General features: G+C 40.2%; 1 protein-coding gene across 1 annotated transcript in view; it reads left to right on the top strand.

The window, feature by feature from the left end:
• The window catches only part of LOC140949803 (DNA polymerase alpha catalytic subunit-like), a 48,888-nt gene extending 34,645 nt beyond the window's left edge, over positions 1-14,243 (top strand). The window contains exons 46-60 of the mRNA XM_073398933.1: positions 475-567; positions 1,220-1,308; positions 1,422-1,456; positions 1,535-1,616; positions 2,081-2,157; positions 2,868-2,923; positions 3,365-3,493; positions 4,187-4,262; positions 4,870-4,968; positions 5,615-5,718; positions 9,171-9,251; positions 9,795-9,911; positions 11,185-11,301; positions 12,579-12,663; positions 13,647-14,243. Coding sequence (XP_073255034.1) covers positions 475-567; positions 1,220-1,308; positions 1,422-1,456; positions 1,535-1,616; positions 2,081-2,157; positions 2,868-2,923; positions 3,365-3,493; positions 4,187-4,262; positions 4,870-4,968; positions 5,615-5,718; positions 9,171-9,251; positions 9,795-9,911; positions 11,185-11,301; positions 12,579-12,663; positions 13,647-13,774 — 1,368 coding nt within the window. The 3' untranslated portion in view covers positions 13,775-14,243. The remainder of the gene's footprint in view (positions 1-474; positions 568-1,219; positions 1,309-1,421; positions 1,457-1,534; positions 1,617-2,080; positions 2,158-2,867; positions 2,924-3,364; positions 3,494-4,186; positions 4,263-4,869; positions 4,969-5,614; positions 5,719-9,170; positions 9,252-9,794; positions 9,912-11,184; positions 11,302-12,578; positions 12,664-13,646) is intronic.
• The last annotated feature ends 689 nt before the right edge of the window (positions 14,244-14,932 follow it).

The raw sequence follows: 14,932 nt of genomic DNA, 5'->3' as shown, positions 1-14,932 counted from the left end.
TCTTGTTGACGTCGCCGTCATCGTTGCTTAAGTTCCCTATTGTTGCAGTGAACAGCACTAAACATTCTACCTTCTAATCATGCGCCTACCTTGGACAATTTTCTTTAAAGATGCGAAATGCGTGCTTTACCGATTCCGACCACAATATTGGTGACTTAGCCAAACATATGTACTTTGAGAAAGAAAATTATTTGCAGCTTTGTTAGAGCAATGTAGAATTAGAGTTCCTCTGTAATGCCTATGACTAGTTCTTCTATGGTGTCTGGACTTTTGATCAATGTAACTTTTGGATTATTTTACGTTTCTGGGAAACTGCCTACCTGCCCATCCCCTAAACCAATATTATCACTTACTTCTCACTTAGGGCAAAATGTTGGCTTAGGGTAGGGGTAGGTGGGCAGTTTCCCAGAAATATATAATGATCCTTTCTGTTGTCATGTTATTAAGTTAACTGATTGTTTATATTGTTTTTAGATGGGTCTTGATGTGATTTACGGTGACACAGACTCCATCATGATCAACACGAATTCTAATGATCTCGGTGAAGTCCGCAAGATAGGCAACAAGGTGCGTGTACTTTCAGGTCTTAAAGGGATTAAAAGATGGGAGCGATACTGTCCTGGGCCCCACGAAAGACAGCTATGGCGTTCATCACTGGTTTAAGAAATTACCGTAATCAGAGAATCTTCAGAGCCTCTTTTCTTGCGTGAGGAGGAGGAAAGGAAAACTAACAAAACGGTAGACTAAAAAGGTCGAAAAATACGTTTCTAAAAAAAACTGCCCACCTACCTCTCCCGCAAGCCAACATTTTGCCTTAAGTCTAAGTGTTAATCTTGGCATAGGGGAGGGGTAGGTGGGCAGTTTTCCTACCCTGACTTGCATTTATTAGCGTACCAAATGATCTGTTTATGTCAGCAGTAGAAGGAAAAAGTAAGCGCTAAATTGAGCAAGCTCGCGCTTTACTATTATCTTTTTCAGGAGCAAGGAAGGAGCACCAATGCGCTTCCCACTAATGTAGCGCGGGTTCAAATCCCGGCGTCGAGTTTTTTTCCGGGTGCTCCTGTTTTCCCCTCTCGTCAAAAACCAACATTTCCAAATTCCAATTCGATGAGGAATCAGGTAGACGAAGAAGTAAACTACTAAGTGGATGTGCTACCTTTAAAGCATTATTTATTTATAAAACTGTAATGTAACAGTGGCCTTGTTTTTTGTATTTTAGGTGAAAAATGAGGTGAACAAGCTTTACCGATTACTTGAGATAGACATTGATGGCATTTTCAAGTCCATGCTTCTACTGAAAAAGAAGAAGTAAGTACGATACAATGGAGAAGACAGCATCATCAATTGATCACATTTCTCTTCGTTTTTTGATCTTTTTTGCATGTGCTTGTAGCACTCATCTTTATATACTCTTTTTTAAGGTATGCTGCCATCAGTATTTCGGAAAATGAGGATGGTAAGTTAATAATCAAGTGTTTTTGTAAGCTTTTTTTTTTTCACTTCTCATCGATACGAATATATTTCATTTTTTCAGGCACCCTTAATGAAGTGAAAGAAATGAAGGGGCTGGATATTGTGAGAAGGGACTGGTGCGACCTCGCAAAGGATGCTGGAAAGTAAGCTCTTGTTCCATCAATTAAATAGGCTGTTTCCAGTTCCAAAAACTCTGTATTTCGAAGTGAGGCTCAGTGTAAAACCTTTTATGTGAAAATGAGTTAAATTTACTTGAGAATTAAAAATCATGTTCATGTTAATTGTTTCGCACTTAGCCTCGCTTTGAAACAGAGGCTTGAGGTAACTCAAAAATGGCCTCTCATTATTTTGTTAAAGTATAACAGGCTGAACAATATATTATCGATTGTTGAACGACACCAACTTGAAAAGAGAACGGTGCCGTGAGTTTAAAAAAAATCAATGGGAGAAAGAGCCAAACTAGTTTTAGAAAAAGAACCGAAACGAAAGACAACAAGTTGAATTCCTTTGTGGAAAACGTCATTCAAATAAGCAATGGAAAAAACTGAATTTTTGCTCTGAAAGCCACATAATTTGTTACTAAATATGTTGCAACACTCTATTGTAGCTATGTTCTGGCTCAAATCCTTTCTTCACAAGCCCGCGAGACTATTGTGGAAAACATTCATGACTACCTCATGTCAGGTATGGCGGCTGCCTTGTGGCTACCATTCGTGTTAACGTTAATTACTGTTTGAACAATGACTTGGTGGAATCTTTTTAATGTTCGACACTTAACCCTATAACATTTTGTGCATCCTACTGATAAACAGTTACTACTTATACATCTTACCAGCAACGACAATTTGCCGTCTGTCCTCTTCGAATAGACCTCTTATAGACCATCACGTTTGGCTCACCTCGCGGGAAAAGGTACGCTCCTGCGTGGCAGGCGTTTATAGGGGAAGGGAAGACGTGAATTCGGGCGCGCGAGGAGAGTAAATAGGGAACATGAGCTTAAAGCGTCATTGCAGGCGCTCACTATTTCCCCCTCCTCGCGCGCCCGAGTTCCCTCTATCCCTTCCCCAGTTAACGCCTGCCACGCAGGCTAGAAAAGGAGCGAAAAACCTGCATCCGTTGCCAAGCGCGGGAAAGTTTGCGCTAGGTAACGGCCTCATGTACAAAATGTGGACAAATATGTTCCGGGTCGTTACGTTTCAGCTGTTATGAGTGTAATAACTACGCTGTTCTGTTTTATAAGTTTGATGTTTCCCAGGCGGGGGAAGAGAAAATATTATCAAATAGATGTCCCTGTCTTCATTAAGCTTAAAATCTGTTTTCCTTCTTTTTTCTGACTTTCTTTCCTGTGATTTTTCCTGTGTTTTATGGTTTTGATTTTTTCTCTCATTCGTCAGTTGGAGAAAACGTTGCGGAGGGAAAGGTCGACATTCAGAAGTTCGTCATTAATAAGGTTTGATATCCTTTGTTTAAGTCATAAACTTGAAAAATAAACAAAAAACCTTTGACTCTGACTTATAATTTTTTTGTATATTTTACGGCTTTGGGAATGATAACTAAAAAACTACAACTACAGCTCTCTTTACTAGGTAACGCCGCCTACAACGAAAGTGAAATTTGCCTAGATCGAGGTGCTAGACCTGGGCCCTACAACACGTGACTGTCATGGTATAGTGTAGGGCGGGTGCTGGATGTATATCGCGTCATTCACTCACCCCCCTCCCACCCCACCCTAGACCAATAACCGAGAAAATGAGAAAAAATGCAGTTTTAGCCCAAAGGTCGGTATTTTGTAGAGTACTTTTTCCAGATTTAACGTTTAATTTTCTTAGAAGGGCTTGTTTCCTGAACAAACTGTGTGCGTTTTTGACACGTGGTTATCATTTAATTACAGCAACTGACCAAATCTCCCCATGACTACCCGGACAAGAAATCACTGGCTCATGTTAACGTTGCTCTGCGCATGCTCAGCAAGGGAAGAAAAGTGAACCCTGGTGACACTATCCCATACGTCATTTGCGACGTAAGTACAAAGTCTGTGCTTATTTTGCCGGCTTTCGGGAATTCGAACAAAAAGACGAGAAGTCCAAATACTACTGCAAAGCTTATCATAAACTTGTCCTGCATTCCTCGAGGCTGGTTAAGAAATTCGTGCCGAAAGATTAAACGATTTTACTTGAACTTGAGGTGAAGGCTCAGGTACAAATTGCAGGCAAAAAAATCAATTCTCCTGAGATGACATCAAAGACAAGTTCTCCACCCCAGCTCCCTTAATTAACGCAGAGTTCTCTGAGTTCCATTTTTACATCTCCCATAATACACCTCGTTTGCCCCCCCCCCCCCGCCCCCCGCCCCCAAAAAAATTGCATAAGCATTGTCTTCAATTCTCTCTGGACGACTGTAATACCCAGGAGAAATTGAAAACAAACGTTATGCAAATTGTTGGGGTGGAGGGGCAAACAAGATGTGCAAATGGTGAATAGGCTCTTCATTCACGTGGTAGAAAACCGCCTCGCGGGATAGCAAGAGACTCATTGGGACAAGATTGTTTGTCTTGTCCCAGTGCGACTTTTGCTCTCCGGCATGGCGGTTTTGTACCACGTTAATGGCCAGCTGCAAAGGTCCCATAGGATATCACTCAACATTAAACAAAGAAGGAAACCCTAGAATTTTACCAATCTTAGTTAAATTTTTTTTTCGAAACTGTTTCCCTTAGGACGGTTCCACCTTAGCTGCAAGTCAGCGAGCTTATCATCCGGACGAGTTCTGCAAATCTGAAACACTCAAGATCGGTATCCTTTAAATACATTACCGTTATTAAGAACAAAACCAAAAAAAAGACACTTTTCGCGACGACTCCACTGTTTTTCGCGCCAAAAGACGTCAGAAGAAACGAGCGCAGAAATTCCATACTGATGACGTGTGACTACCCAGATCTAGCTTTGATTGGATGAAGTTAATTTCCAACCAATCAGAAACAGTACCCAGATCTGGTTAGCGACGCGTCCTTAGCATGACTGAAATCTCTGCGTTCGTTCCTCAGACATCATTGGTGGCATCACGAAATGTCTGCTGTTTTCTTAGGCTACGATGGGTGCTTAAAGATGAAGGTCGGTTCTACCCTGGATATTCTATTGTTATTTATGACATGATAATAAAGTGTGGGAATAAGGTCGAAAGCAACTCGGGCAGGATCACCTCCGACTTATTGGTTGGATGGAAGGGTGGACGAACAGTCTCTTACCTTCCGCGACCTCGAGAAGAGTGGTGGACTAAAACACTGTTAGCTTCTTTTTTTAAGTCTTATATGCATAATTCCCAGGGTATTAATTACCAATTCAAATCGAGTTACCAATGCAAGTCGGTTGTTTTTCACTCCTTGACGTATTTACATCCTAGATGTGAAATACTATCTCGCTAATCAGGTTCACCCAGTTGTAGCTCGTTTGTGCGATCCCATCGACGGCACCGATGCAGCTCATATTGCCCAGTGTTTAGGTAAGTAAATTACCGATTTAACTCCGCGGCTAGAAAACTGCTTGCAATTGCATCTAAACAAAATGTGTCTACTGATTAGGTCTGTGTAAAGTATTAACTCCTTTAGTGTTTTCTTGTATACTGCAATAACGAAATGACCTGATATCACAGTTTTATTCTCCCTAGAAGCCTCGGCTAGCTCTTTCTTTGGGGTAAAAACTCAAAGGCGGTCTATCCGTATTTGTGGCTTCTGGCACGGACAACTTTGCCTCTACTCCTACACCGGAAGCAGTTTTTCTGAAGTTCTCTACTTGCTATCTATCGTCTCATTGGTTCAGAGCTTACAGTTAATTTTGGAAGTCAGCGCAACCTTCAAATCTGTTGGTTGAACGCACAATGCGTGATTTCCAAGAGCAATGTCAATTTGTGTTCCGCGCGACGGTTCGTTTGTCGTTATTTTTTTTTTTCTTACCATTTAAACGGCTGCACTGAATTTTGTTGTTGTTGGTTTTTCTTATCAACGATCAGCATCGTTATACGACAACCCTGTAACGACGACGAGATTTCCGTGACCGTAGTCGAATTAACGGGCTTTTAATGTTCATTGAGATTCCCGTGAAACTAAATTTTTAAAAAGTTTATCACCAATTTTTTATTCGCCGCGCAGGCCTGGATCCTTCTGGTTATCGTGGCAGCTCTGCCCTTCATGATGATGAAAATGACGCGTTGCTTGGTGGCCAAGCTCAGATGACAGACGAGGAAAGGTTTAAGGTCGGTATAACTGTGAACACTTTCCCTCCCAGAGGTGATCAAAGTCAAAATTCAACAAAATTTCCCAATTTAATTTTGTTAAATGATGAAAACCAGATAGCAGCATATGAGAATACTGAAGAGGTTTCATTTGAATAGTAACACCATAGGATTTTGTCTACAGATTCAAATCATCAGTAGCATCATACATCATCACCTTTATTTATCCTCAGATTTACAGTGTAGCTCTTTAAGGTGGCTCCCTAGAGTAAATTGGCCGTGCGCAGCCTGAGCACTAGTATGGCGCGAGCTTTAAAATCCGCGCGACGTCCACGCAAAAATTAAAACAAACATGGCCTCTCAGTTTCGAAATATTCCCCCCAAAAAACTTTATTAACTTTCTATTGAAGCTCATTGTGCAAAAAGTTTGATTAGTGTAGGTCAAACATTTATGAGAGGAGACAATGTTACACCGGTTACAAGTCACTATCGATCTCCAAAAGAGTAAATTATATGTAAAAACAAGCAGAAATTTCTCAAAGACATCAATTCTTTCGCTTCAAAAGTAGACAAACGTTAAATAGACGAAGTAAATGGACAATGTTTTTGCACAACGAGAAATAATTTTTACTCACAGACTGACCCTTGACGAAAGCAATAGTTGTCCGTCGAGACCTACGGTCTTGTACATGTAGCTGAGGACATGATGTACGATTTATAAATCGGCGCCATCTTCTACAGCAGACTGTTAGAAAAACTTCGCCGTCGAAATTATCCCAAAAGAAGAACAAGGTTGAAAAAGTATCCGGAAGTGGGCTAACATTTGAAGATCTGCAAACAGTGTACAGCAGATTAGGAAATGAAGGGCTTATTGCGATTCTTGCACAACCACCGTCTTCATCGCCCACGATCGCCATCCTCAGTGACCACCACGCTCCGAATTTTAGCTGCAATAGTCAAGTAATTCGAAGAAAACATCCTGTGTTGGGTATAAAATTGAATCCGCTATCTCTCCTTTTTCAACTGGCGAGATATCACCGTAATGATACTGATAAACGGCTTCAAAACAATGGCTTTCGTACTCTTCAAAGAAACCACATGTTTTCAGCGGCAGCACTAAAACACGGAATCCGGAATCCGGAAACGGAAACGGAATCATGGAAACGGAAACGGAAACGGAATACGGAATCTGTGAAAGAAGGTTCCAAGCGATCGATTTGAAAAAAAGAATATTAGCAATGACAATGAAATAAATAAACAGATAAAAAAAAGACACAAATGAATAAATTAGCTGAGAACAGGAGAGGAGACTGCTGTATCACTAGAGGAGTCGATTCCGGTGAAAAGACGCTTGATACCACTATCGGCAATGAATGCAAATTCTCATGGGACAGCAAAGCGAGGAGAAAAACGTTACTGACAAAAACTAGTGCCTTAAGAAAAAGGTAAGTTATATGGAGACAGACTTCGTTTGAATAGTCAGAGGCGTCGTTTATAAAACTGAAAGGCGTCGCCGTCAAGTTTTTCTCAGTGTCTTTTCTGGGTTGTCTTCAACAGTGTTCAGTTTTATTTATCAAGACAACTTACTCAAGAGAACCATGGCATTGTGGAGTCCAAAGAGAAGAGAGAATTGTGCATGCATTTGCTTGATTCCACAACCGATTACATCAAAATAATGCGCCATGTTTAATAAGCCTCTTCAACAAAAATACGGACGTCCACGTAAACTCAATTATCGGTTTACCAGTATTCCATCAGTATTCAGCTTGGCGAAAAAGTTGAACTTATTGCTAAAAACCCGGAACTGTGGTCACGTCACCGGTCGGTCATGTGTGGAGTATTCAGTTTGGGGACAATCACGTGGTGTGGTCTGAGGCTAACTACGACTATTCTTGACAATTAGCTAAGTAATATTTAACTGTATTATTCAACCCATGAACTCGTGAATAAAAATTACTCGTAAAATTACTTTCATCGGCCTTGCAGTGCAGTAACCCACACTACGGAAAACCTTATCAAGACACAATAACAAGAATATATTTAAGGAAACTGCCAAGAAAACTAAGACAAATTCTCTTTGGATTGTACTAAATTGTGTAATGTGAAATTCTTTAATTTTCTATCATTGTTATTTGATTCCGTATTCCGTTTCTGTTTCCGTTTCCGTTTCCGTTTCCGTGATTCCCTTTCCGTTTCCGGATTCCGTATTCCGTGTTTTAGTGCTGCCCTGTTTTCAGTAGCTTTGTGCATTATGCGCATGCGGGCGTGATGGCTCGCGCGCGTATTTTGCTCATACGACCCCGAACCACGCGTGTTTTTCGGATTTTTGTGACGTCAACGTAGTTAATTGACCGTGAATTTCTCGCGTTTCCCTCGGTAAATTTTTTTAAAAATCGCCTCATTTCTTGATAGTTTCAGTACCTTTGTACTGACCTATTTTTGTTAAAATCTGTAAGAGCTAAATTCCTCCATGAAGAAAAATCACAGATTTCAAAATATTGGCAAAACCGTCTTAACGACCCCATGTTTTTTCCACTTTAAAATGTTAAGCAATATCGTTAATATAAAGTGGCAAAGTTTAAAGACATTTCACCGTGGGAAATAAGAAATATTAAGAAAAAATGATCAAAAATGACAAAATTACTGCCTGCTAAGGATGCGATGTTGCCATGGCAACGGCCTTAATCCAGAAAATGAAACTTGATAAAGGAGCCTTCTTATATGGGTAACCTTAGCGGTGAATCTCGTGAACAAAATCGCAAGGACAAAGTGACTAGATTTCGTTCTGTAACGTATGCTAGATAGCTAGGGTTATTAGTAAATACTCTAGGGAGCCACCTTAAGCTAATATCTCCGAGATAGAAGAAAATAAATATTTAATTAAAGTAATCATTATCCTAAAAAAAATAATAAATAAGTTGGAACTACATACTAATTTTACAGTACCATGTGAAAGGACTGCTGAAGAGGTTTCATCTGAATGGTAACACCACAGGATTTGATTCACAGATTCAAAACTGTTAGAACTACATACTAAATAAATAGTACCAAGTGAAAGTACTGCTGAAGAGTTTTCATTTGAATGGTAACACCATAGGATTTCATCCACAGATTCAAAAGTTAAAACCGCCTCCGTCTCCATCACTCAATCTGGGAATTAAAAGCTGAAAGAAGTGTTCTAGTGTAGCAGCAGTGATTAAATCGTCTTTTCTTCGATTTGTTGACCCCAAAATGACCTTTATTTTAGAAAACCATTAGAAAAGTAGAAGTTAAATAGCACTGAGACGTTTCGTTTTAACGTAAAGTGGATTGTGTCTACGACAATCGGCATGTTCTAAAATCCACAAGACCGGAACACAAAATTTGAGGGCGGGGGGTAAACAAGTTGCATTATGGTCTTTGTGAAAATGGTGAATAGGTAAAAACACAAATAGAAACCCTAACCCTAATCTGTACCTTACTTGTTTCTCAAGGATTGTGAGCGATTTATAGTCAAGTGTAAACGCTCCAGCTGTGGTCAAGAAACGACCCTCGAACTCCTCTTTAAAGGCGCCGTAAGTACACTTTTAACAGTTAATGTTCATTTACAGTTTAACATCAAATGATATTATTTCCTTCAGTCATAGAGCTTATAATTTACACCATTCAGGGCTTTAAGGTTAAGCACATTCAATGCATGAGTTATAGCTGAACAGGGATTTGTAAATTAAAGTCAAATCCGCAGTTTTCCATTTACAAACCAGCAATGTCGATCCCAAGCCTTTAGCAGAGGTAGGTGTAGTTTATGCTCTGGATTAAGGATTACCAACAGGGAAAAGGTACATAACAGTTCAAAAACAGATTTAACAAGCTATTAAAACATTTATAATTGTTGTTTTTATTGAAGCAACCAAACGAAGCACATTACAAGGTTGTATAGTTGAAAAACCACAAGTGCACAACATTTGAGGAGATACGCTCGTGGTTACAGAATTTATGGAAACTTAAAGCTCTTTAAGTTTAAGCTTTTTAAAGTTCGTTTAGTAAGATAAGAACCTAAAATTGAACGTATAAAGTTTTAGGTCTTACATTAATACTTCGCACCAATTTTTTTGTAGTCGAACGCACTGGCAGTCAACGATACATGTCCCGGATGTAACAATCAGTACAGCGCGGGCGCAGTTTCCAACCAGTTGAACGTTGCCATGCGTAGACACATCAAGGAATACTACATGGTAACTGAAGCAATTTTGTGAATTGCTCACTTTTTGCAACTGCAATTGTATACAGTGGAACCTCGATTAAATTAAATAAGTGCCAAGGGACAGGGGAAAGTTGTTCGTTATATCGAAAACCTCGATATCACCTCGACACAAGTTTTATCCTTTCGCATTCATCTTTAGCTATCTTTCGGTCACATGCTGACATTTATTCCTTATATCGAGGTATATTTTACGTTTACGTTTCTAGATTGTGTTCGTTATAACGACGATTTCGGCAAATCGAGTTTCTGTTCCATACATTTTACTGTAATTTTGGCCGGGCTGATGAAAATCGTTCTTAATACCGAGGACTTCGTTATATAGAGGTTCGTTAAATCGAAGTTCCACTGTAATAAAAGTAACAAAGCAACTCGTACGGCTTTTTTGTGGGCTATACACCAAGGAGCAAGAACTAGCACTTAGTCCGTTAGTGCACGGCCTTCTGTGCAAGAGGGTCCGAGTTCGATTCCCAAATGTGACCCCAAATCCTTCTTTCAACTTCTTTCCTGTCCTTGTAGCTTTAAGTAGCTTTAAAAACCCTTAAAACGGAGCACTGATGGAGAGCATGGCCCAGTTGTTCGAAGGCCGATCAGCGCTAATCCAGGGTTAAATTTTAACCTGGGTTTCTTTTTCTTTTGTTCAAAAGCATTTTCCCGGAGAATTTTCTCTCTTCTTTTTAGAGCATCCAATCATCAATTGTAGGCAAAAAGAATACAACTGAATTTGCTTCTCAAGCTTTCATATATGAAATCAAGTTTCGCACTAACCCTGGGTTAACTTAACCCTGCTTTGAACAACCCGGCTCAGGAAGTAAATATGAGCTAACGACGTAAACTACGGAGGATTTTTATACCTCTACCTGTTTATATGTACTTCTTGTTTAAATGGATAATACATCCTCAAATGAGACCTCCGTTGGAGTAGCAAGAATGCGACCATCAGCAAGTGTCGTACCCGAGAGGGGTTTGATAATGATGCCAGTCTTAAGGATATTTCCCTCAGTTAGTAAAAGACCTTTTTAGCCGTATGTTTTGTTTTCCCAATTTTGACCCTTGACCTTAAATTGTACAAGAATTGTTTCTTAACCTTGCCTAAACAAGTTTGTGCGTTCTCTTAAGTAACAGTACGAAGATGGCTGTGAACAGTCTCTTTTTTTAAAAATTCCTTTGTTATTATGTTGTTGATTTTTATCCGGCTTTGGAGACATAGGAATCAAAACTAACCCACATTATAACTAATCGCACAGGGTTGGCAGAAATGTGAGGACCCGTCCTGTGGTTACAGCACACGTCAAGTACCCCTGACACGTCAACGAGGCGCCCCTATGTGCCCACAATGCTTCAGGGCCCACTTGCATCCAGTGGTGAGTATAAAACTAAAACAAAGACAACCATGACCGTGCAAAATTTTTCTTTGACTCTGTCTGTATTATCAGCTAAAACTATTTACAAACGGACAGGGTCAACAATGTTGGGAGTTGTTGCGTCTGTGTTGGCACTGGTGTGGACACGGATGCAACAACTCCCAACAATGTTAGTACCTGCAGTGCATCGTGAGAAGGATACAACCTATAAGACTTTGAAGACCATGTGTAATCTGCGTGCGTGGCCCCGGCAATTAATGTTGGATGAGGTTTGCAAACGGATCCAACATTGTTGCGCTACGCTTCGGCGATCACAAAGCAAAAGAAATCTTGGGAGTTGTTGGCTCAAAACTTTGTTGGCCAACAAGGTTGCGTCCGTTTGAACGCGGAGCAAAGGATGGCGGAGTGGTGAGAGCGTTCGCCTCCCACTAATGTAGCCCGGGTTCAAATCCCGGCGTCAATGCCATAATGTGAGTTGAGTTCACTCTGAGAGGTTTTTCTCTGGGTAGTCCGCTTTTCCCCTCTCCTCAAAAACCAACATCTCCAAATTCCAATTCCACCAGGAATTAGGTAGACGAAGAACCGCTTTGTGGATGTGCTATCTCCAAATCATTATTTATTTATTTTATTTTATTATTTACTTATTAATCATAACTATAATAAAATTCTCAAATCTGATTGGCTATCAACTGCACTGATTTCAGCCTTAATAGGACAGTACGCGTCATGCGTAAATAATTAGGCTGATTTAGCAACAGAACGGGAAGGTAGGTTGACAGTGGTGCGCGCAAATCAAACAACTGGCTTGACCAAAGGCTGAGCGGTAAATTGGGCACCAGAAGTCGAGTTTAGTCTTTTCCGTTCGATTTCCCGTAGTCAAGTGACGTTCCCGTTCTGTCGCTAAATCAGCCTATTGGACAGTACGCGCCACCACGCGTGCGATTAAATAGCTGGTTTTCACTGCTAGAGAAAAACATCGTGGAATTTCTTGTGTTTTGATTAAACGAAAGAACCTTATATATCACAAATTTTGTCAAAATTATGATAAATTGGTAACAGAACTTCGTGTCGTCCAATTCGGTCTGTAATCATACTCGTGATTAAACAAATCGTATTCCCGCTACGCGGTCATCCGATTTTGTTAATCGTATGATTACAGACCGAATTGGACTCCACTCTGTCCTATTTCCATTACTTATTTATTTATTTAAGTATTTATTTATTTAATATTTCGTGGCCTAACTCGTTTAGTGGTTGCCGAATTGTTTTGTTTTCAGTTCTCCGACACAGCGATGTACACTCAACTATTGTACTTCTCCCGCTTGTTTGACTTCGATCACGCGGTGAAAAATTCAAAAACAGGTCAGTATTTTGAGTAAGTGCCGAGTGTGAGTGTAAACGTTATTTACCCACGGTAGTTTCATCAAATAACTTTACGGTAAACTATCTGTTCTTCCCTAAAGCCGTGGTTAAGAAATTCAGTTACATAAAAATATGTTTATATCTAAAACTAAAGCGGCTAAGAAGAGATCGCGCACTCTATAAACTAAGAAAGGAGAGAATTTATAGTGGTTGACTGAGATAGTATGTACGACTTGATCTTCGCCTTGAATTTTGCAGAAAAGTCTCTTTCTTTGAACAAGAAGGGAGGGAACCCCAAAGCTCAACAGCCGCAAAAGCAAAACTATTCTTAAAATAGTTTGTTCTTGCTTTGGGCAGGTAGAAGGACAACTTAACCTTCAAGGGTTGACGTAAACCCGAGCGCCCATTTCTTGCGTCAACACTTACGTTTCTGCTTGCGTTCGCTTTTCACGCGTGTAAACGGGAACAACTCAAACGCAAGCACAAATGCAAGGTGGAAAGTGCGCAACTGTCATCTTGGGTTAGAGAATGATCAAGTGCACTTTTGTATCTCTGTGCCTGTGTTTGCGTTGGACGTGGGAACTTGTCTGCCTCGTTCCTAGGCGTCTCAAGTGTGTTTGGAAAACGGAACACGCGACTTCAAGCGAGAGTATCGCGCAATGGACCATGGGAACGTTTAGCGTTGACTCAAAGGGCGCTGGGAAGGGTGAACGCCTTTCCCATGATACGATGATCCAGTCGCTCTCCAATCCGCCAGAACGCACCTGGGTATGAGGCAAGGAAATTCTGCTTCCGCTGGCAAAACAAATATTAAATGTTTCCAAGGAAGTTGTAGAAAGTGCAACTTTTGTCCACACCATAGAATAAAAAAAAATCTTTATTATTATTATTATTATTATTATTATTATTATTATTTACTCATTTATTTGATTTGACCTTTAAACAATCTGTTCAAATTCTTTTCGTCTGTTTCTTTTTTTTAGCTGTGGGCGTAACACAGACTACGAAGTCGTTTTACAAAGCTGTGCATTCAGTGATTACCAAAGTCCTAACTGCTAATGGTTACTCTGAAGTGAACCTTTCGAAATTGTTTAGTAGTTTCTTCGTGTAGAAACAGTGAAAAAGTTCATACCCTCTATTAGCCAATCAGAAGCAAAGCCCATATCAGTGATGCGTTGCGCGCGGTTGCCGCGCTTTGCTCTGATTGGTTTGTTAAGGCTAGTTTCCCTCATGTGCACTTTTCCACGATTTCGTCTAATTGCCAGTTTTCCCGCTAGTCAGTCAGTTCCCCGCCTTAGCAACTTGGCCAATTTGTATGCTGTTTTCATTCACTTAGCGAGTTTTTTAATTATTCTACAATAACAATATTGGCAAGTAATTAGATGGAAAACAACGCTTTGAAAGCAATCCTATAATTGAACAAAGAATTACGTGCTTATTTCCTAATGTATATAAGTGTGCTTTCTTTTAAGGTCAAGACTATACGTCTGTAGATGTCTCCTTATAACAGCACGTTTAATCACGTAGCCCGTGCAAAGTTTTTTCCAATTTAGCTAAATAAAATTTGTTTAAAAATTTCAGCCTTACTCTAATTGATTTTAAAAGAATCATTGAAATCTGTTCTTATAGGATGTTCATTATAGGAGTTGTTTGCCTGTTGAAAGTTTTATTTCCGAATAATCTCCGACAGACAAAGACAACGTTTTGGCGAGCACCTTCGAAGCATCCAGGAGAACTTGCCTGGTTTTCCTGCCTCTGTGTATTTTACACGGCTGCCCACTCCATTAACGACGCGGGGAAAACGCGCAACGGGTGCGCCTGGTGATGCGCCTTCCGTTTCCTCTAGACTGCGCGCAGAGCCCCCGCGCACTTAAAAGGTTTTAATTTTCACTTCCTAAGCGTACATAAAAACCTTGCACCGGTTCTAACGTACTTGCAATGCCACTGATGAAAAGCCAGGCCCGAAACGTTGGAAAACAACTTCAGGTAAAACAGGAACTTTTGCTCCTATTTTACATTTTAATGAACAATTACTTGGTTTATATATCACTATGGGATACTGAGCATGCGCAAAAGGTAAAGATGCTTTTTGTCAAAGGAAATCTTATAAAATGATATCAATTGACATAATTGAGGCCCATTTCTTTCCAGGGGCCGGTTACGCGCGCTTCCTCGGAATTTCTCCCTCAACCCTAAAAATCCCGCGCCTGCTTTGCAGGCTATAATTGGAGGATTGAAAAAGTACAGTTTTTTCAATCCCTATGATCTT

Source organism: Porites lutea, chromosome 10, assembly GCF_958299795.1.
Source record: "Porites lutea chromosome 10, jaPorLute2.1, whole genome shotgun sequence".
NCBI classification, from domain to species: domain Eukaryota; kingdom Metazoa; phylum Cnidaria; class Anthozoa; order Scleractinia; family Poritidae; genus Porites; species Porites lutea.
This window is presented reverse-complemented; position numbering and strand designations above follow the sequence as displayed.